The sequence below is a fragment of the Melospiza georgiana genome, chromosome 9 (genome assembly GCF_028018845.1).
Source record: "Melospiza georgiana isolate bMelGeo1 chromosome 9, bMelGeo1.pri, whole genome shotgun sequence".
NCBI lineage: Eukaryota > Metazoa > Chordata > Aves > Passeriformes > Passerellidae > Melospiza > Melospiza georgiana.
Window position 1 is genome coordinate 26,715,853 of NC_080438.1, and position 23,289 is coordinate 26,739,141.

The 23,289-nt window shown below is 42.7% G+C and overlaps 1 protein-coding gene across 1 annotated transcript in view; it reads right to left on the reverse strand.

Annotated features, from left to right (window-relative positions):
- Positions 1–784: 784 nt before the first annotated feature.
- Positions 785–23,289, reverse strand: part of GLIS1 (GLIS family zinc finger 1) — a 186,970-nt gene continuing 164,465 nt past the window's right edge. Inside the window, 4 exon segments of the mRNA XM_058030359.1 lie at positions 785–1,191; positions 3,685–3,852; positions 9,157–9,341; positions 22,041–22,191. Of these exon segments, the coding sequence (XP_057886342.1) occupies positions 1,055–1,191; positions 3,685–3,852; positions 9,157–9,341; positions 22,041–22,191 (641 nt within the window). The 3' untranslated portion in view covers positions 785–1,054.

A 23,289-nucleotide genomic window follows, 5' to 3' on the forward strand; every position in this document is an offset into this window, starting at 1 on the left:
ATTTCTGGGAAGGGAGGAGATGAAAAAAGGAAAGTACCATCCTCAGCCACAGACTGGGTTCAACCCAGCTTGGGCTTTTCAGCGGTGCCCTGTGGCAGCCTCTGCAAGTGAGTGAACAGACATGGATTGATGCAGGCACTGGAGAGCCCTTAGTAAGCCCAGCTGGCAGTGCTTTGTAAATGAGAACTGTTTTTTCCAGTTAATTTTCCCTGACTGTTCTCCCGCAGCGTCGTGGGACACTCCAGGAGCTCAGCTCTGACAGACCTGCTGGGCACACCCTGGGGCACCTGGCCCCGTGCAGGATTTATCCTTCTCAGGAATCCTCACTATGCTGGGAACTGCAGCCACAGTGACAGGGAACCCAACTACTGCAGGGGACCCTGTTGCACTGGAAGCCCCTTGATTTTCCTCACATACATGTGGGCTGTTGTGTTGTCACAGTGACTGAGATGTCACAGCTTTGTTAAAATCCCTCTCAGGCATGTTAAAAATGCAGTATCAGGGAGCCCAATGGTGTTAAGAAATGACAGTACACTTGTTTCCAGTTTTTAATGCTTTCTTGTAAAACTGAAAATACAAAACCGGCTGAGCAAATGTAGATCTTTATATACATGAGGTCTCTGATTAAAAAAATCCTTTTAGTTAAAAAAAAAAAAAAGAAAAAAAGGGAAGACCGAACCAACAAGTTAAATGAAAACTGATTAAAGGGAACAACATTCTCAAATTGAAGCATACTTTCCAGGAAGGAAAACATCTTCTTTACAAGTTTATTATATAACTTACATTTACACTTTACTGAGAGAACTTACAAAACAAGCTGCTTGAAATGCTCCTCATTCCCTTAAAGCATGAATTTCAAAGTGCCACAGCAAAGGAACAGGTTCCAATATTATCTTATACAGACTATTCATGTATAAAATGGTTTGGTAAATGTGAGGTGTTCATTTAAATGAGCACATATAGGGATACAGACTAAATAAAAGTACTGAACAACACCTTTGTTATTACATATGCAGTTATAGGTATAATAAAGGAAACAAGGCCAGCACTGCTCTTAGGTATCTGTGTAGATGGAAGGAATGTGATTCAAGCAGTGATCAAAGGCACTGTTCTGGAAGAATCCATTTTCATCCGTTCCACTGGAGACCATGTCTTCAGAGACACACTGGGCTTCAGAGATCCCCTCGTAGCCTGCAGGAGGGACAAGGACACGGACACGAGTTAGTGCCAGTACACGAGAGGAGGGGGGCACAGCCTGGGGGCCCACAGCACAGCACAGCACAGCACAGCACAGCACAGCACAGTGGCAATGGAAGGACTGTGGTGCTCAGCATCAGAGCCGTGCCAGGACAGGCTCAGTTTTCAGTGGGTGTTTGTGTCATCATGGCTGGTGCTCCCGTTCATTTCTGGGCAAAGCTGTGCACTTGCAAGTGAAGTGCAAGAATCAGAGCAGGGCTCTCTTGGGACTCAGTCATGATCTGAACAGGACATCAAAACAATGAGTGGGCATTGATCCTACTAAGTGTGCACTAGAAGTGATGCAGTCCTCTTGGTTTGGGTTTTTCCTTTTAATAGCACTTTGGAAAAAAAAATATTCCATGAGTCTCCCAGCTGCTCATAGGATGAAGAAGAAATCTGGATCCTGCATTTATTGGCTCTCCACATAGTGCAGGTCTGAGGAAGCTTGGCTGGGGCAGGTCAGGCTCACAGGACATGGGGAAAGAGCAATAGTGAACCTCAGCCCACCAAAGCCCACCAGCCCAAGCTGGTTGCTGCTTGCCAGGCTACCAGAAAGCCACGGCAGTAGGGAAGAATTCTCTGTCCTTCTTTCATAATGCCAAACTTCCACAGCTATTAAAACCTCCTGAGCTGCACATCCCTGTGGAAAGGAGCAGGTTTGTCATTCTACCAGATGCTACAGCATTTATTGCCTACACAAAGGACATGAAAATTTCTTATTACGATCCACTATAGCCTGCTTTTGCAACTGGCCAGTCAGGGCCCACATGTTCATTTCACTGCAGGAAAACCTGTCCACTTCATTGTGCCTATTTTACTGTTATGTGTGTTTTTATTATTTGAGATCAAATTCTCTACTTACTTACATTTCTGCATTTTCCTATGACTTATTAATTTACTGTTGGTTTACAGGTCAAGATTCTGCTGTCTGCAGAAATCTGGCACACAGTGAATGTCCAGAGGTTCTGGAGGATGACCTCAGCATGTTTATCTGTGTCGGGCCAAGTGGAGTGACCAGTATTTTGATAAGTTTTGTGAGTGTTTATGTTATGTTAATTTCTATTTGATGGGCCTGTATACAGGGTGGATACAGAACCACAGATGGATAAAACCCAAGATAAGCATACACCCCAGAAATCATTATTAGATTCCAGATAGAGTAAACTATCCAAAGTCCTGAACAGAAAATAAAAATTTATTGACTGTTAATGTGATTCATGGAACAGCTGTTTGCCAGTCACATTGGGCATTCCTGCGAGATGAGATCTCATTTAATATTAATGGTGCTATAAAAGCCTGAAAAAAATTAATGCATAGCCTTGATGAATCTTGCAAACCTGAATGGTTCTATTTTACACACTAAAAGATGAGATGAGATATATATATTTCATACATGTTTATGTTTCAGCCTTTTAAGTATTTGCATGCCTCAATAACCACTCCAAAAACAAAAATACTAAACAGAAACATTTCATGATAGTTTAGGCCCAGACAGAAAAATCAACTGTTGTTGAAGTTGGTGTCTTGCCACAGTATTATTCTTTACTGCTACAATTTCTTTTGGAAAGTTTATTTAGTCTGTTCTTTAAATATTGCAGGCTGTCAATCTAAGCTTGAAATTTGATGTTAACATGAAAAAACCCTATGTTTTAGTAATATCAAACTTATGAGTAACACTAAAGAATTCAAAGTTGAAGTTGAAACTTCATCTTAAATGTTTCCCTTGTGTTGGTTACTGATGCATGCACTTCCCAGAATGGAACAGCAGACAAATGCGTGCACACTTGCTCTGAACAGAGTCTCCTTTAATACAAAACAAACAGGAAAGTCAACTCTAATTTTGTGGTCTGACTCAGGCCCCAATTCAAAAAGCACTTAAACATATGTTTTCAGTATTGCCCTTAACCGAGGTGCCCTCCTGAGTGCAGACATGAAGAGAACTTTCTTGCAGATATGTAAGTAAAGATTGCAGCAAATGCTTGTGCTTTATGGCTCTGACAATACTCATGTTTTGTTTGATTTCAGCAATTCTGTCAATTATTAATTTTAAAGATAGGAAAAAAAGAATACTAAAATATTGAAGTACTGTAGTAATGTAGCCATTACAAGTTTGACCTGATTATAAAAGCCTTCCTGAAGCACACCTGAAATGTGCAATGAACAGACCACACAAAAATGCAGGCAGTGCCTTGCCAGCTCTCCTGAAGGTGGCTGTTGCCTATGGCATCCAGCAGAATGGAAGAGACTCTGTCTATCAGTCAAATACAGCATGATTTAAAAAAAAACAATTTGCTTTCCTTCTGGAGTTTTTACAGATGAAAATTAATTTCAGGGCTGTTTTTTATACAAACATGTTTTTGTCATAACATTGAAAATAAAATGCGTTCTTTGCCCCTCCTGCTACAAATATCAGATGGATAATTCCTTGTAGGTGGAATAAATTACCTGTTGAAGCTAAAGGTGCATTGAGTATGTGATAGCCATTCTGCCTCAGAGGATTGAAGCAATGGGATTCCCCTGTGAGCACATCACTGCTGACAGACTGGTCCATTGTTCTGTAGCAATCTCCGTAGTGGAAACAGTTCTGTATGGAGTGAAAGCTGCCTTGGTAACCTGAAAGCAGATATTGCACACAATTCAATCCTGCAGTGGTACTACCTCCGCAGCATTTCTGTCACAGCATTTCATTACTGTTGGGGGCTTTAGTTCCACAGTTTTAACTTTGGAAAATGATCATCTTTGTTCTGTAAAGTGCAGTTACAGAAGAGCTGCATCAGACTCAGCCTCACAAGGTGCTGTGGACTGTGATCCCCATCAAGCAAAAATCTCAAGGATGGGCTTAATTTCAAGCAATAGATCAGCTGAACACAGTCAACAGCACCCTTGGATCCAAGGTAAGTAGTGACCCCTCCACTGGATCAGGTCCAGGATGCTCAGCTCCTAAGGGAATGTCTCTGTAATGAATCGCTGTTAATTTAAATACAACAATGCAATATTTAAATAAATAGCACTGCTTTGTTTTCAGTTAAGTTTTTTGCCATCCAGTGTATGCTGTGCACTGCTGGAGACAGCACTGTTTGTCCAAAACACCTTCACAGGTTCCTCAAACTTCTTTCCCAGACTGTTCTTGATCCAAATGAGCCCCCTTTCACTGGACACAGGGGACCACAGTGTGCAGGCAATGACCTAGAAGTGCAGGACTGACTCCAGATAGTTGTCAGGTGAAGACTGAGTTCAACCAGAGGTTCTTCTGCTTCTGGAAAGTGCTGAGATAGATCTGTATGGTCTTTGCTTGCCTCAGTCATTCTGCTTTTGGGGCATGTTTGACTTTCGTCTCCACATACCCAAAACTTCTTACATCCTGGGGTTTTTCTTCCCAAGTATTGTATTATCAGTACCCAGCAGTTTGGGTTTTGCCATCAGAAGTTGTGAATGAGTTGTAGACAACAAAAGAAGACATTTAACAGTAAAGGACAAATGAATTGCTGAAAAAGGAATTTTGCAATTTATAATTTGTTACAACATCCTAAAAAATTGTAATTTGTTCCCAGAAGGATGATCTCGAAGTACATCACAATATTTAAAACAACCATGGCCTGATTTAATTCTCTTCTTTCCTCCTGCCTCAATAAGCTCTTCCATATTCTGGGTGCAATGCACACTAACTGCACATTCCTATCAGCTGCCCCTTTTCCTGCCTTCTCTGGAATGATTCTCCTACCCTTAAATGCAACTGAAGTCAACCAAATTAAGCTTAAAGTCTAGCAGGACGTGCTTCAGGATTTTCCTCTAATTGCCAGAAAAAATACAGAGTTGTTGCCTTTCTTCCCTCAGTCTTGCAGAGAGTGAAACATTTCCTCAGGAACTCCTGCAGAAGCTCGGGGCAGCTCAGTGAATCCCAGTCCCGGCCACATTTCCCCATTTCCAGCTGACAGCTCGGCCCCACTCACAGCAGAGACCAGCCCTGCTGGCCTGCCTGTGCTGCTCTTCAGTCTGTTTGTTCAGAAATTAAATCCTGTGCCTGTCCCCAGAGCAGCTGGGGCTATGTGGGGCGAACTGTGAGCTTGAACACCCTTACAGTTCCTGCAGTGTGCAAGCTCTCTCCTCTTCAGTAAGATCTCCCACATTTCTCTGTGTTTTTCCTCTACTACCAAAGTCTGACCAAGCAGCCAATGCCAGGCAAAGCTCAGGGTCTGCTCACTTCATATTTCCTAAGTTAGCAATAAATAAGGCCAAGTGATACAATTCTTGAGTAGAAATGTAATCAATTCATTGAGTGGTGAAAGATTTGCTCTGAAGGTTCCCAGTTTAAGATGTGCTTTGGCAGAATCTGCAAGGATTTAGATGCTTAATTTCTTGAGAACATATGATCCACTACAAAACACCTACATTGTTGATGTCCACAATTAGGGAAGTCCTAATGGATGACTCTTAGATAAAGACACTACACACTCTGTACCAAGGCTGCTCATACTTGCTGCTATGGCAAAGGCAGCCCAAAAATGTGGAAAGCTGAGCATTAAATGATGCATGTCCTTCCCTGGAACAAACAGCCAGCCACTCTATTTACTGCTGGAGATTTTGGCTCAAAGAACCAAGGAGCTCTTATGAGAGGTAGCACAGCCCTCTTTTGATGTGGTTTTAGGTACAGTGAGTTATTGATTGGCTTTGAAACTTATCCTTTCTGTTTACAAAACAAACTCCTTGCTGTAAGCCTTCTAAAAATACATCCTTTTGAGATGAGCAGCGGAAAAAAGAGACATTTGGCTTCAAAGGAGGCTCAACTGGTTGCAGAGAACACTTAGATGCATTGCTAGAGAAAAAAAAAAAAATAATAGATGAGCCTTTTCCAGAATGTCTGCTACAGACATCACTTCTAGGGAAGGCATGACGTGTACCTTCTCTGTCCCTGTAACTGCTGTCCTTCCCTTGTGCTCCCAGGCTTGCCTTTGTTACATCAATTAAAAATCTTCATGATCTACAGAGCTGGCACAGTGGCTTAGAAAAGCAGAGAGCAGCCAAGCATGACAGAACTGGATTGAAACCAGTCAGATCCAGGGCTTTCCCAAGACCTGTGGGGAAAGGTTATTTTGCATTGTTTGAAGTTACACTGTCTGGAAATACCTGAAGCAGAGTACTGCCTCAGAATCAGTCTGGAAAAGAACTGCCGTGAGCAATGAAATCCTCTTTTGGATTGCAATGTTTATCCCTCAGCACCACTGTGAGATAATCTGAGAAGGCAGAGGGAAAAGTGTTCCTGGAACCACCCAGTGGCGAGGGGGGTGTAGGAAAATCCTGGTGCTGCTGCACTGCTGACCTCACCAGGAGATGATTCCTGCCAAGTGCTTCACAGAGAAATGCAGAGAAATGCACCTTCCCTGTTCCAACCTGCCTGCCAGGTGGGATCAATGCAGGAATGAAACTAAAGAAAATACATGGGATGAGGAAGGGAAAGGGTGCAGACAGAACAAAGCATCACACTAAAAATGGGATTTCTGACCCTTTGGGTTCATTGCATTTGTTGTGGTTCCTTTACATTTCTTTAAATGCTTCACTGAGAAAATATGGGTAATTAAAATATGATTGAAATCCCATAACCAAGCATTGGGTTAACAACCACATATGGTTGATTAAACTAAACAGGGAGCATTTTTACAAGTTCTTAAAAAAGACTCCCTTCAGGGGTTAAAATACAAAGTAAGCAAGAAGGCTGGTCCAGTGCAGACATCCCTGCTCCTTCTGGAGTGCAAATCTGTAGTACCAACTTGGCAATAAGTGTTTCACCAATATTTTTTTTGCCACATGGATTTCAGGTTTTCCTTCAGTTTTGATTTAAATCAAGAATTTTCTGAGGTTATTTTCAAGTGAAGAATTTACTAAATGCCCTGTCAGTTTAAATGATCACTGTTAAATGCTTTATGTACAGTAGATGTAGAAATATAACAGTTCATAAAGGAATAAACTGAGTTCCAAACATAACATTTAGTTAAAATTTTGCTTTGAAATCATTTGTGGCAGAAAAGCTGCACTTAGCCACTTCACACAGTGCACTGGCTGCCTCTGCTTCTCTAAGGCACAGCCTAGAAAACTTCAAGCAGCTTTAAAACCAATGATGTAATGAGCAAATAATTGGAATATGGCTATTAAATGCCATCTTGTTATGTCATGTCATTTACATGTATTTGCAAATAAATCTCAGCTTTTCAAATTCCATAAAATTTCGGACAAGAAATCATGTCAGGTATAAATAACTACAGGATTCCATTGCCTGCCAAATTCTTTCAGCATGTAATGATTTCCATGTGATCTTACTACAGCTAGGTTAAAACATATAAATAATGTCAGCTTGTTCTTTCATTATCAATATTTCTGCTACCAGCCTGATGAAGCTGCCATCGCCTAAAAATTCCACATCCACACTGTTTATGTGCTTCTGTACAGATGCCTGGTTCTACACTAAGTTTATGTGGTGTACCTTTTTTTGGCAAAAATTCAAAACCCCCAAATTATTACAGATTCCATTAGAAAATGTGCTATTAATGAACTGAGAGGCAAAAAAAAAAAGAAAATGTAGAGCAAGTGCAGCTAAGTACAGGTTACAGATAATTGGTTTCAAAGGCTGCTAATCAAAACTGATTTTGGAATGACCATTTCCATAATTAATTTATAATAATACTTCAACATTTGGCCAAAGTGGAAAATTATTGCTTTTTCAAAACCACATGACATAACACTTAGAAAGCAACAATTCATTCAAAAGGAAATGTGGTTTTCTTAAGGAATAAAGTCAATTTATTTAAGTGGTTCAAAACTTGTTCTGTCTATGCATTTGTTTCTGCCGTAGTAATGAGCTGCTAAACTTTCCTCTTGTGGCTTGTAGTTATTTAGCTCATTATAGCAACATAATCATATATCATTATATGCTATCATAAATCTGCCACTTCTCCCTTACAGAGTTAATCTTTTTAAATTGAATAATCTGTTGAGCATCAGGTTGAGTTAGTTTTTCCTTCAGCACAAATCATTAAATATAATACGCTTTAACTTTTCAGACTAAGCCTTTCCAAGCAAAGAGCAAAAACACTGCTCAGAGAACGAGGGGCAGAGGGAACTGCTGGGATACCCAACCCCATCCCAGCTGGGAGCTGCTCAGGGCTTTGTGCTCAGGCTCTTGCAAGCAGACAGATGTCCTGCACACTTCTTTATTGGGAATATTTACCACATTTTAGCAGCTCACCATCTGGATTGCATAACAGATTTCTGAAATATGCAAGCTCCTGTTGCTGGAAGAATCTGTGATAATAATATCTCTTGCTAATTTGTGCCTCAAAAATTTCAGGAACATTAATTAGTTCCCACAGCAGAATCCCAGAATAGGTATGTAAGCTTGCAATTAAAAAGGCTGAGTAATTCAGAACAAAAAATGTTTCAAATTAAGCTCTGGGACAGCTGCTTACTGCTCCAATTCCTGTCCTCGAGTCCCACAGGCACTCTACAGTTGTACAGAGTGCATTTACATGTTACTATATAATGTAAAACAAGCCAAACTTCCAAATAATAAATGAAAAATTTTGCTTTCTTTGTCTAATTCCATGTCTTGTGCATCACTGTGAGTGCATGGAGCAGCCCATGTGTTCTGGGACTGGATGGCTCCTGCAGGGACACTCCAGGCTGGATGACCAGTCAGGGGAGGTGCATGGCCAGCAGCCTTCTACTGAAGCACCTGAATAAATGCAATAAATCACAGCATGGACCTGCCTAAAATTCACATCTGTATGTACATCAATCCAATTTAAAAACTGAAGTGCCCGCTGAAATGCCGACGCTATTAGCCAAATATGAAAAAAGCAAAATAAATTCTTTCTCTCCAGGTGGAAATTAGAAAAGCTGCAAAAAACAAACAGAGGGAAGAGTTACCTTGAGATCCCTGCTGTACAGACTGGTTGGGAAATGGGGTGTACGGTGTATTTGGTATCCCAGAAAACTGCTGCCCGTTGGGTGACTGGCTGTGGGATGATGGAGAGCCGTGTTTCTGCAAGAGGGAAGGTGGAACTAAAGCTTTCAGGGGGCTGACAAGTGGAGAGATTATGTTGGGAGCAAGCCTAGAAAAAGAAAATAAAGAAAAACTTGACATATCACATCATAATATGGCAAAATGAAATACTTGTATGAACTTTTTCTATAATGGCCAAACTATAGAGAAGTCTGTTTTGCAGGTACAAATTATATTGAAAAAAAGGACAACAATGCAGTGCTACCTTCAGATATTTGCTAGGAGGCAAGAGTTAGACAAGGAATTCTGTTCCTTTATAGTGATTTCCTGCACTTGTCATAAATGCCAGATAGATCAAAATGACACCACTCCTCAGTGAGCAACTTAAACACAGCTCCATCTGATTTAGAACTTTGTGAGCTGAGATACATGTCTAGAAACAGAAGTGGGAAATGTAGCTAGAATGGGTAAATGCAAGTGAATTGTTTAAGTGCCTTCATAGCTGTAACAGGGTCAAGCTGCAGCCAGGACAAAGAAAAATGTTTGTTTCACTCTGCAGATGAGCAAAGAGTGGATCTCCCACAGCTGTGACAAGGGGCCCTGTGCCCCACAGCCCAGTGGTGCCCTGTCAAACAGCACAGGCAGCGTGGGGAGCTCTCAATACCCTCTCTGCTGCCTCCAGAGCTTTTGCTAAACCTGAGAAGGACCTCTCTGAGCAGCACCAGAACCTTCAGATGCTGCAAAATCCACCTCACTGTCTGAAAGCCACCCTGTGGAAACTTCCCAGCTACAGAACCCGAGGAAAAAATATAAAACAACCTCTGCAGGTTGTAATAGATGTCACCAAACTGGAAAAAAATACTGAGCACAAACTGTTGGAGGCAGACAAAAATTAACTAAATAAAAACTCCAATCTCTCACTGGTGTCATCCTCTACCCCTGCACAAGCTGTTCAAACACCATAAAGCATCATTTCACAGGATGGCTTCTTGGAGCAGTTGGACTGGCCCTGGGAGCGAGGCTTTGCTCCAGTGAGGGCTAAGCACTGCATGAGAGTGTGCAAGAGGTAAACAGAGGGGAACTGTGAATAAATGGTGACAACAGCTTAACCAAATTTAACATGAGAGGCACAGGAACGCTGCCAAAAGCTGTCACAGTGACACTGTAAATATTAGAAGGGGTTTAAATCAACCAATCCAAGTCCATCCTATGCTCAGACAATTCCTTCTCCCAAAACAAGGAAGCAAGATCAATAATACAAACTACAAAGACTGAATCTCCCTAAACTAAACTGAGGAATTAAACTAGTGTTGTTAAATGGGTGAAGGCAACGATATTTTCAAGTTAAATAGCAAGAACTAGAAAACTGTCACTGACATATTTTCTGAAAAATCCTTTCCTTAGGATTTTTCCTCCTGAGAAGGTGAGAGGCCTCAGGAACAAAATGTAAACAATGATTATCTGTTGCTGTGGAATGCAACAGGTGCATCTGTGATTGATCTCATGTGGTTGTTTCTAATTAATGGCCAATCACAGCCTAGTTGGCTTGGACAGAGAGTCTGAGACAGAGCCTTTGTTATCATAATTTCTTCTTCTATTTTTAGCTAGCCTTCTGATGAAATCCTTTCTTCTATTCTTTCAGTATAGTTTAATATATATCATAAAGTAATAAATCAAGCCTTCTGAAACATGGAGTCAGATCCTCGTCTCTTCCCTCATCCTTGGACCCCAGTGAACACGGTCACAGGAAACAATTTTCTATTGCGAGAAAGATACTCTCTCCAGTAAGTGCTGATCAGCAATATGTAAAACAAAGAGGGCTATTGTCAAATTAAAGGAGCCAACATGTAAGGAGAAAAAGATCCTATTTGTTCTGGTTTGGAAAAGGCTGCAGAGGTGCCAAAAAAGGACTGGGGATGCCGGGGCTCCCTGTGCTCCTCCCAGCTCAGGGACAAACGCCACCAGCCCCTGCTCCGGCTCACAGCCACAGGGACATCGTCTCCCACCCGCCAGCAACGCTCTCAGAGGCCTGGAAATGCTTCTATCTGAAAGGAGATTAAAAAGATTGCAGTTGTTTTCGTTGGAAAGATAATAGCTAAAGGGCTCATGATAGTGACATTTATATGGGTAATGACCACACACACATTTAAAAGAGAAACAAAAGATGTACTAAAAACTCCAGTGCCGGGATGAGCCAGAAACCAGTGCGGGATGAGCCAGAAACCACTGTGAATAGGGGAGGGAAAGGCTGCTGGGGAGCGAGTCCTCTGCAACTGCCTGTGCTGGGTTTCCTCTGCCTGCTCTTGGAACGCCTTGTCCCGGCTACTGCTGGGAAATGCAGCACCCCACGGAGACCTGCTGGGCTGCTGCGAGGGCTTTGTCAGGATGGGCCATCGTGTCTAAATTCTGTGCAATCACAGAAATGGTACACTTAGGTATCCAGCTGTGGGAATACTGAAAATCCCAGCTTCCCTACCCACTTTAACTACTCCCAGAGGCTACTTAAATCTTAACCAAGGGAGAAGAATTTAAGTTTTTATTGTTATTTTTAAAGCAGTGCTTGTTCCCACTCGCTCTCTTGCATTCCTGTTTTTCCTGTGTGTGAGCTCAACAGGGTTTGTGCCTCGAAACCTTTGAGACGAGTGTTGAGGGGTGGAGAGGTTCCCTGCAAGGCCAGAGGGTGCAGGCCCTGCTCCAGCTGGGAATGCTGAGCAGTGTGTGGAGCTGCCAGCTTGCTGCTCTCTGGGCATGGCTCTCCCAGTGCTGGAGCTGCTCAGCAAACATTGCTGGCTGTGGGCAGCTGTATCCTAGGAGCAGGAACCTGAGCTGAAACCCTGACAGCTCCGGGGAACACTTGAGCATCGCTGCCTCCTCTGCATCAAGAGACTTTCACAGAGCTCAGCAGTTCACCATAAAAATCTGCTACGTTCTGCTCGAGCTCTCCCAACAAGGAATTCAGCATGTTTCCTGGAGCTTCAGGCAGTTTTCAGCTAGGAAAGAACTTTGCTCAGCAGAAAAATCTGGCTATGTTAGCACAAGTGGCCAATATGGAGATCTGTGTCCTTAAAATATTCATTACAATCCCTACGGCTCAAGCTGGTCCCTAAAATATTTCTCTGTGTGTGCGTGTGCATGTGTGAATGAGCTCTGGCACACTCAAGGGGAGATTTTCATCAGCCAAACTGTCCAGTCTCCAGTGCTGTGTTTTTAATTCTCTCCTGAGTATCTGCCTACTAATTCGGTTGCTATGATACTCAGGTTGTTAAAAGAGGAGGAATCATTCCTGATACAAATTAAACTGATAATGCATTAGAGCCTAAAGGTGATGCCTTCTGTGTGGAAGATGAAACACTGAAAGACTTACAGCAGGAACTCAGCTGGATACACTAAAATTCCCAGGCAGCAGCTCAGGCATGTGTGTTTCAATAACTAATAGCCTGCACATTTCCTGTTAATACTGTACTACAACCACAGTTTGCTTTGGTTTGGAAAGTAATAATAAATATATACCATATATTTTACCTTAATTGTAACTTGCATAATTCAGTAAATTTACAGGTCCTTTGGGGCCTTTTAATATATATCTGTGCCTATATATAGCTGTATGTAAAGAGATATAAATACTCTCACAGGCATGAAAAAAAATCCATATCCTTCCTTAATTCATTTGAGGGCTCCTGGCTCTATGGAGTATTTCTGTTGAGGGCCATACAAGGGTGTGATGGGGGAGCCTCCTCTCCACCCTGTCCAAGACACAGGAGCAACAGGACACCACGGAGAGAAGGAGCTTGGCTGGAAACAAAAGGAACATTTTGCTCACACAGCATGCCCTGGCCTGTGCCATTCACAGCCACAGGAGCCACAGAATCAAACAAAATACCTATTTTTTTACCAAGGGACTGAATAATTTAATGGCCAAAACCAACATTTCCATGCTAAGCGAGGGGTAATCACATCTTGTGCTTCAGGATGTAAAGTGATCGCCCGTGGAGGAGGAGAGGAATTCTGCTCTCTTCTCTCACCACAGCTCAGGGTGACTGACCACGCACTGGGGCCTTCTCCAGTTCCCCCTGGAGCAGCACTGGAGGATGGAGCTGGAGATGGAATTCCTGTCTGAGGGAGCTGGGACTGCAGGGCCAACCCTTCCTCTGAGGAGGCACCAGCAGGCAATCAAGGAAAAGCACTACTCAGAAAAATCCTGTGTGATTCACACACACACAGAGCCAAAAGGAAGCTTTGGGAATAACTGAGCCTAACTCAGTAACCACCTTGTCTGTGGCACTGTGCACATTTCTGCACCTACACTGCCTGAAAAGGCCCAGCTCCACAGCCCTTCCCACAGAACTGCAGTCAATGGGATTCTACCCACAAAGAATCATGAAACCAAGTGGCAGCCATGGACAACAAACCAGTTCCTCAACTCCACTGGAAAGCACTTGTCACATCAATGGAAATACTCAGAAATCTTGGTCCTAACAGAAGGACTTTTTAAAGGGAAAATCAGAAGTCAAAACATAGAAATGATTGATCTTCCTCTCACTTTCTAAGTGCATACCCTAGGAATCTCAACCAGAAATCCCACTGAAACTTTTTATAAACTTTCTTGTGACCATGCTTTAACAATAAATTTTGGATGGTGGAAGTTTATATTAAATTGTAAGTAAGGCCTTTGTGAGGGAGCTACCTGTGTATGCCATGAGCCAGCAGTGACCTACAGAAAACACCTAAAGGCTACAAGCACCATGACTTTGCTTCAGAATTATTGATCCTGTCTGCACTCTCAGCCTCCCCAAGCAAGCATGGGTGTTTAAGGATCTCTGTATTCTCCCAATGCACAGCAAATGTCCTGTTCCAATATCAGTGCAACATAAAGAACCAAAAAAATAAATACAGATGGACCTGGGTTGTTCTGAGATTCCATCACAATGTCTGGATAGGTGTTTTCTATATATCCACAGTGCTTAGTCTGAGGAAGAAATAGATTACCCCTTTGCTTCAGTCTTTGTTCAATACCAGTTCCAGGACAAATTAACAGAATAAGAAATTATAAAGCTTCTTTAGGATAAGAGGGCTTGACTAGACCTTGACTGCCAAACTGCATACAGTATACTTGGTAAATACTGAGTGGAACTGAAAATTAAAACTGAAAAATAATAAAAATTAATTCAAAATAAGATTTTTGAATTATAAATAGGAATGAAGTATAACTGCAAATGGAAATATGTAAGATGGGGATGTTTCCAATATGAAAACTGTCTGGGTTTGTTTTTTTTTTAATGGTGTGATGGCTTGACTGGCAGATTCCTCAGCCAGACAAAGAACCTCAACCCATATCCCATTAAGTTCCGTGGAAACAGGACCAAATCCAGGCTGAAAAACATCTGTCCTTTATGTCAAATCATTTTTTGTATATTTTGGGTTATAAAACTGTTCTGTAACATGCACAGCAGTATGGCCAGATTGAAAAATTGTGACTTTCGAGAATCATGACTTAACTCAGATTAACATAAAGAAAAATGGCAAATAAAGCACCAGAGTAAGAAGCACAAACCAAAGCAGCTCCACATTTTATCTGAAGTGCAGCACTGTAGCCACTTACAGGCACTGAGAGTTTCCATGAGAAGAGGTTCTCCCATAAAACCCAGCACTCCAACCAGTTAATTCATAAAATCTCTCCCCTAAGCACCATAGTCACTGATATTGTGAGAAAGTCCAATTCAGTTCCAGGACCAGGAGATTATTTTTTTTTAATGGGAAAAAAAGTTAACACGGATTTTCATCTCTTCCCATAATATTAAAAATGATGTGTAAAGCTCTGCTAATCAGGTCCCTGGATAGGGCCCAATCTGTGGCCACGTGTTTCTGTTCTGGGTCTTGCCCTAGGGGAATTTCTGTCAGCACATGCTCAGGAAACAGTTACACCGTTCACTCCTTTGGACTTTTCTGTAAGACAGACTCTATCTGAAGTTTGGTGAACCTTTGCACTAATCACTGCCAGGTGCCTCTGGCTACGTTTCTGGAATGCAAGGAATCTTTTCCTTCTCTCCTTCTTTTCCTTTCTCCTCTTCCCCCTCTCTCCCCGATATATAATAAATCCTTCAACACAGATCACCTTGCTGGGCATCACTGCATTTCTTACCTTTTCCTGTAAACAATGAGCACCCAAGTCCCAGGGCTGTGACACAGGGCTGTGACTCCAGGGTACCACAAGGTGCTCCAAGGTACAACACCTTGTCTCTGGTTTTTATACATGGTCAGAGGCTCTGTCCCTGCTCTACTGCAGCTGCAGCCTGGGACACACCTGTGTGTGACATCCTGAAAGTACTGCCTGGCTTTTAGACAAATACAAAATACTAATTTTCACTCAAAATGCTGCCTTGGATTACCTGGATCCAGTTCTGCACCTTCACTCACCCACGCTGAGCCAAATCCACAAGTGCAGGAGCTGCTCAGCTCTGAGGAGTAAGAGGGGCTTCATAAATATTATGAAGAACACTCTCCACAGCAACTTTCATGTGACTGAAGAGTCACAGGTCATTTAACTGCTTTAGAATATTTTTAGTGATACCAATAACCGTGATACAAAAGCAATTTCATGTTCAGAATCACAAAGGAGCCCTAAGAGTTCTCTCCTGGTTCACTCAGGGGTTTTCTGTGTGGGGCTGCTCTTGGGCCCAGAGGGGCTTCCTGAAATACTGAAATACTCCCTGTCTGCTCTACCAAATACATGTGCACATCTGAGTGGGCACAGAACATAACTCAGTGTTTGTCACACGTCATCATCTACACAAGGTCACAAAACACACAAACACACTCATTCTGTGTCAAATAAGTATCTCTACAATTGTTCTGACCTGAGTTGTGCAACTTCTGCAGAGCAGTTCCTCACAGGGATCATTATGGGAACTGTGCCATTCCAAAGGATGTTTGTATTTATAAGAGTTTGTTTAATAACCTCTGAAATGAAGCCGATGAATTGCTACAGTGGAAGTCACTACATGAGGGAGATTTGAAAAATTATTCTAGCTTACAATCTAGCAGGAAAAGGTATTCTGGAGTGAAAGAAAAGCCTTATTAATAGGGTCAAAGAAATATAAAAGCATATTTAAATAAAGGGCAGTGCCTTCAGTTCAAGTGATTGCCAGGAAGTGAATTACAAAGACATGTAATCAAACACAGAGATTGTCTACTCCAGATTATCTGCATGTGCTGCATGCTTGACTGATCTATCTTAATTCAGTCATTTAAGGTCATTATTCTCTGGCAAACAGGCAGCAAGATGCTTCCAGGTGGGTTCTGCACAGGTCCTGATGTCTGCTGTCTTCAGGTCTGCCAGGCAGAACACACTACCCAATACTGGGAGATGTTAAAATAGCTTCATTATTTGTTACACCATGATAAACTCCTGTGTTTGGTGTACATGGTTTGCATCAAACTGCAGCAGTTCTGCTTAAAAACAAACAAAATTTGGATGAAAAAAGAGGAAAAAAAAAAGCTTTACAGATGTTTAGTGTAAATTTAACTACAGATAAATCGAGTAATGGCTAAAATCATTAATGTAATGCAGAAGAGCTCTGGCTGAATTAATCTTAAATGCTTTCTGAGTTACTCTGACCATCTCCTTTAACCTCCCACCTTCTGTAACTCTCTGATTTCTCACTCAGTTTTCCTTACATGTCTCCTCTGGGCAGGCACCTCAGCCCTTACTTGAGAGGCTCCCAGGATCCTGAGTGTCAGTGCAGCCCTCTCAGAAACTCAAATGAAAACACTTGCCCACCTATTTCTGCTGATGGACAAGCAGTGTTTACCTCAGGATCCAGCACCAGGTTACCCTTAAGCATGTTGCTAATGCTAATTTAGCTTTAAGGGGAGGGGGGAACCTGTATATGCCTATCTGGACATGATTATGAATGAATTCTGATCACATTTTCTCCAAGGAGAAAAATGACTTGGGATTTGGAAGCAGATGCTTTTAATTACAGATTTTCTTTGTTTGGTGGGGCCCAGTGCAGCACCTGTACATTGTTCTCTCTGGACAGATGTACTGATGCCCCTTTTGCGTGCTCAGATCCATAACACTGAGATAAATTATGAAGGGTTCTTGGCTTCCTCCATTGAAAATGTTTTCAGCTGTCAGAGGTATCTGTTTCTTGTTACTGGTTTTAGTGCTTTTGAAGGGAAGACTAAACCACTGACTTGTGTATTCTGTTATAAATGAAGAGTATTCTCCAGTGGAATCCACAGAGAATGAGGGATGGATCTCCTTGGTCTGTTAGGAAAGCTGTGCAGGTATTTAGTTTTCCAAAGTACTTCTAGAAAATAAAAGTTTCTGTCCTACAAAGTTCCTAACAGCATGTCAATTCCTAGTTCATTGATTTATATGAGCTCACAAACTTAACTGAAAAGATTAATCAATAAACAAGGTTAATAAGAATCAGATATAAGTGGCTAAGACACCCAATTGTCTCTTAAAGTAATGAGAATTAGGGGCACAAATGTATTTTTCTACCTGGCCTGGATCCTGGCAGCTCAAGGAGATGGCACAGGAAAGAATCTCCCTTGTGTAACTGACAAGATTTTATCCTGCACGTTTAGTTTCAAGTTTAAAAATATCAGGGATTTCAAATCTGGTGTTCCCTGGTAGAGCAGAAGGGAGGCTCTGTGTACCTCATGTTACTTCACATAAAAAGAAGTGAAGGACTAAGTTTTTAACAGAGAACTCTTTACACTGAAGTATTCCTGTGGTATTTGAAATAACAGGTGCTAAGAAGAGAGCAAACAAAAACTCTGATGTTTAAGCGCCCTGATTAAAATGTCTCTTTTCACTTGACAGTTCTTAAATCCCATTTCTTGTGATTTTTTGTGGGGGTCAGTGTCACTTCAGGGGTGTCAGGCCCCTGGTTTGAGCTGGCTGCAGTTGGCTGGGGAGAAGCCCAGGCACAGGGATTTGTGTGAGCCCTTCCCTCTAACCTTGCTTAGAGCTAATCCTTTATAGTAAAGGCTCACCAGATTTGGCTCAGAGCCCTCATTAATCACCACCTCTGCCCATCACAGATGTCTTAATCCTGCTACTTCTTCATTTACTGGTGTGTTTACAGAGCAGAAACTACCTAAATTACCACAGGAATATTAAAAAAATGGTTTCACTTTCCTTTCCCTTGGAGACACATCACCCTCCCAATCAAGTCATTATTTGTCAGCGCCCCAGCTCCTGTTGGGAACAGAAGTGCTGTTTGTCACAGCACACAAGTGACAGAGAGCCTCAGTCACACACACAGGGATCGTGTTCAGCTCCTACAAAGTGACCTTGTTGGGCCATTGCACTAAATTGGTGCAAATCCCAAACTTGGTGCCACCACTCAAAGTCACTTAACTTCAGTCAGATCAGTTTCATTAAAGCTGATAATTTATCACACTGAATATTCTAAATTGCAATTTACAGAGATGGTCTACAAATGAAACTAAGTACGTTTTTAGATGACTTGGATAATAACAGCTAAAAAAATAGCGGAAAGCAAGCCAAGTGCAACATTCACCCAAGATTTAATAGTAAAAGCTGTTTTTCTGTCCTCACTCTGCTACAAATCAAAATAGACTATTTTTGCAATGGGCAGAATGAAACCCAGTTTGACATTATACATGGCAAATGCTACAAGAAATGCTAAAATAAACACTTGCTACCTGAAATAAAAAATAAATATACATTTTAATCTGGATCATGCCAAGACCATTTTCTGCATGCTGAAGTATTTCTCAGCCAACCACATTTAGCTAAATTAATATCAATATAAGTAGATTTTTTTAGTGTAGCATACACTTCATTCCAGAATTTGAAAAAATGTGCTCCATATTGAATAAAGCCAGTATAAATATATTCGGTAATGAGGTCAGATTTTGTTAGAACATTTTCAAGTGAATTAGATAATTTTGTCAAACTATTTAAATGTCTCAGCAAACCATTTGGGAAAATTGACTGCTGCACTTGGTATTGACTTTGGCAAAGGACAGTGTAACATAGGGCTTTTTTTGTTAAAAAAAAAGAAAAAGCCTTTAAATCAAATTCTGAATCTCATGTCAAACTTGAGTAGACTATTTGTACTCTGCCTCGTGTAGTTTTTGGCATCTCACACATTTGATGACTCAGTAATTAGATTTCTTGATAGTAATCACCTGGTTCCTGCCACAGACTGCCCGATGTGATCCAGACTTGTCACGGTCCCCATCCCAGAGCAGGAATTCTCTGCACACAGCTGACAATGGGGCAAACCCTCTGTGTGTGCCAGAGCTGCAGCAGTGCATGCAGGGAGGCAGGGGGAGGGCTCCCTTCCCACTGCAAACCCCTGGTACCTTCCAGGAGGGATGGCACTGCCAGGAGCTGGCCAAGGAAACAGCATGCCTTAGTGCTGTCATTTTGTGTTCAGTGATGTTGCCCAGTTAAATGGATGGATGCTTTAAAGAAAACCCTGCTAAATTAAACTCAAGGATTATTAATTAGTTCACACAAAGTTTCTGCACTTGCAATTAAGATGTCGTGTATGGGCTGCATTTCAGCAGTCATGAATAATGTAAGCATAAAGCATTAAATACAGCAGGAGGATCCTGGACTGGGAATGACAATGCTGAATGAAGATTATTTTGAGTTTAGAAAACGGTATTTGAGATGCTGAAAAATTCCAAGTAACTATGTCATGAAACTGGATGCCCTGTTTTAAAATAACTATTCAGAAATACATTCCAGACTCCATTCCCTGACGTTTGGCTCATGGTTAGGAATCTTATCTCACTCCCACATTTTGTCACAGAATATTTGGGCAAAGACTTTCCTTAGGTACATGAGCACTGAGATAAGAAATCAGCACTGTTGTCTCCTCAGAGAAGGAATCCAAACTGCACTGAAGCTGGAATTGGCAGAGACATTTCTGATGGAAACTCTGCTGTGTCTGAGCTCAGTGAGAGGCTCAGCCCACTGGCCATGGTGCTCCTGCTGGAAGGGAAGTGCTGTGCCCTGGAATGGAGACACCAGGGGCAGGAATGAGAATTCATCTGGGGGCTTCTGACCCCTCCAACTGCAAACGTGTCTGTTGCCCTCACCCTGCTCAGGCTTTCATTTCTTATTAGCAGCACCAGGACACAAAGGGCCTTAGAAACAAATCCACCTTCCTGACAGTCTGCTAAATCCTTCCCATAGTATATCCTTACTTTATTTCATTCTTGGTTGGGATTTTTGCCTTAACTCCCCTAGGAACCAGCTCCAAGAGGGAACAGCAGAGCAGCACACTGGGAGCAGTCAGAGGGAGGGATCCCACTCCAACAGGCTCAGGCTGTCCCATTCTGCAGGGAGGAACAGCTCATGGATGACTTTTGGAATGTCTGTCTCCATTCCTATTTGACCTACTGCCTTCTCTGCTACAGAAAACTTCCTGTTTATCTGCAGTAATTTCCAGTGCCTCCTGTGACTCTGCCATGGGAATGAGTCTGCCAACAGGAAATACAGGGTTGGGAATGTGGCAGGGCAGGAGAAGGGCTGGGCACAGGCATTTTGTGGGACAAGGACAGGGTAAGTCTATCCATCACACTGGGAGGGGGACACTGCTACTGCTACCAGCCGAGGTCAGAAGAGAAGGCTGAAGGAGCAGAGGGCACAGGAGCTCAGCTTGCTGCAGAATTCATTCCCCAGTTAGGAAAATAAGAAGGACTAGTTTGCTCCTAATTGAATTTCCTCAATCAGATTGTTCTCCAACCACCCCAGGTGTAAATTTCCTTACCACACCTCTTCCATGCCACACACACTCTGCCTTCTGCCCTTTGCTTAAAATCCTTCTGGCCTTTCCTTGCAACATATAAAAGAAGGGAAAGGTCAATCACTGGAGGGGATGGGAAAACTCTACATTTAATTGCTATATTTGCTAAAGGACATCAACATATTCCTAGGGAAGGAAAATCCTTTAATCTCTCTGTATCTTAAATTCCCACCAGTAACGCCAAATTAGAGTCCATTTTCCATCCAAAGTGCTGGGAAGTAAAACTGTAAGTATGAATTTGAATTTGTAAGTATGAATTGAATGAGGCCAGGCACCAAAAAAATCTGAGTAAAAAGGTTAGAGCAGTTTTGTGGCTAGCAGAGATTCTTGACTGTTGAGATGGTATGAGAGCCTTGACACACAGTGCTTTAGAAATCTCACACCCTGCAGCCATGCAACTGTACCCCTGCTGTAGCAGTGCAATCCTACCATCAGTGGGATTAAACACTCTTCCCTGATTAGGATCTGGCCTGCTGCTCAGAGGTGCACGGCAAAAACCTTATCAGAGAGCAAGGAAGTGAGAAAGCCGTGGCTCTGACACTCAGTGAGCCTTACTAAGGCAAACACAGCCCAATTCCTGAGTGAGTCATAGGTCGGGTTTTACCCTCTGAGAGGTTTCTCATGTTAGCTGAGAAAAATTCTCTGTGCTTATCCAAACCTATGAGAAGTCATCCAGCAAGAATTAAAAAACAAAATTAAAATCTAAATGTAACTGCATGCTATGAAGAAAAAAAATCCCATTATGTTTTGTCAAAGACAAGGACAAGGCCCTGAACAACCCGATAACGATGTCCAAGTTTGCCCTGCTTTGCACAGGGCATGGATGACATGACCTTCTGAGGTCCCATGAAAACTAAATTATTCCATGATTCTAAACCAAACAAAATCGCTTTGTTTGGGCCAGTGTTTTCTTTTGAACAGCATCCATGCAAAGTGAAATAAACAATCCATCCTCCATGACCATGGCAGACCCAAGCCCAGCGCTCCCATCACAATCACACACGTACCCGTCCCTGGCACTCTCCAGCGGCGACTGGTGGTGGTGTGGGCTGGGCAGGGCGGAGTCCAGGGAAAGGTGCCTCGAGGGAATGTCATGAGGAGGTGGCAGCACCGCTGGGGAGGGGCCGTGGTGGCTGCTGCTGGATCCACTGTACGTGCCTGCCAACACACAGCAGTGGCAAAACAAAGTAAGCAAGGAAGCATCAGTAACACCTGCAGAGTGCCCAGCTCCTTCCCTATCCCCCTCCCGACCTGAGACACAGCACTCACAGCTGGGCCATGGCGCTTTGGCATGTGGGGGTCTCCTCTCTGACCCTGCCAGGTGCTCCTGGACGCTGCAGAGCTGCAGAACCCTCCTGACAGCCATGAGGGCTTGGTGGGACTCCCACCCTGCCTTTCCCATAGCTGTGAGCATAACTTTCCCTGCAGTGCTCAGGGGATGGAGCTCACACAGCAAACAGACCATGGTGCCCTGGGGTTTTGCTGTTCATTTCAAACTCTGTCATTTGACTTTCCATTACTAAGCTGCTGGACATCCCAGACTATTTACAAATATCACATATTTATACAAAGGAAAGCCCAATAAATTCAATGCAAAGAGGAACAAGGAGAATTTTTTAATGAGATCATGAAAACAGGTTTGCTAGTACAGAATTACTGAAGGAGGGTGGGTGTACCATTTTTGGGCACTCTACCATGGCAGCAAGGCACCAACAGCCAAGTGCCTACCATGCCCTCAAGCCTACCCATGGTTGAGGAAGCTTTGCCAGGGCTCCTGGATGAAGATGCTGGGATTAGGTTTTTTGGAATTAAGTTTTTTTCTCCCTTCTGAAGAGTGATCATACACCAAGACAGGTCTCTGTGGTGACAGACATCACAGGAGTGCAAGCATGGAGCATGCAAATGCCACCATATGGCAGGGGAAGAGGGCTGGCTCCTTGTCATGCTGCTCTGGGAAAAGTCTACTCCTTGTCCTTCTCTTCCCAGTTTTTCTGCCTTTCTCGTCTTCAAGTTTTGCCCACGACACATCTGCCACAGTTCTGTCCCACCCTCCCAGGGCATGTGCACATGGGTGAGGACCAGAACTGCCACTCACACTGAAGTGTGTGAGCAGCAAGTGGAGTCTGCCAGCTCTCAGTGTCCAGCCCTAGAGCACAGAGACCCGTCTGGGCCTGTCTTTGCCATCTCTCCTCCTGCACCATTCACTGTTCTTGCCCACTCAGTGTGTGCAGAGCTGCACATCCAGGACAGAGCCGT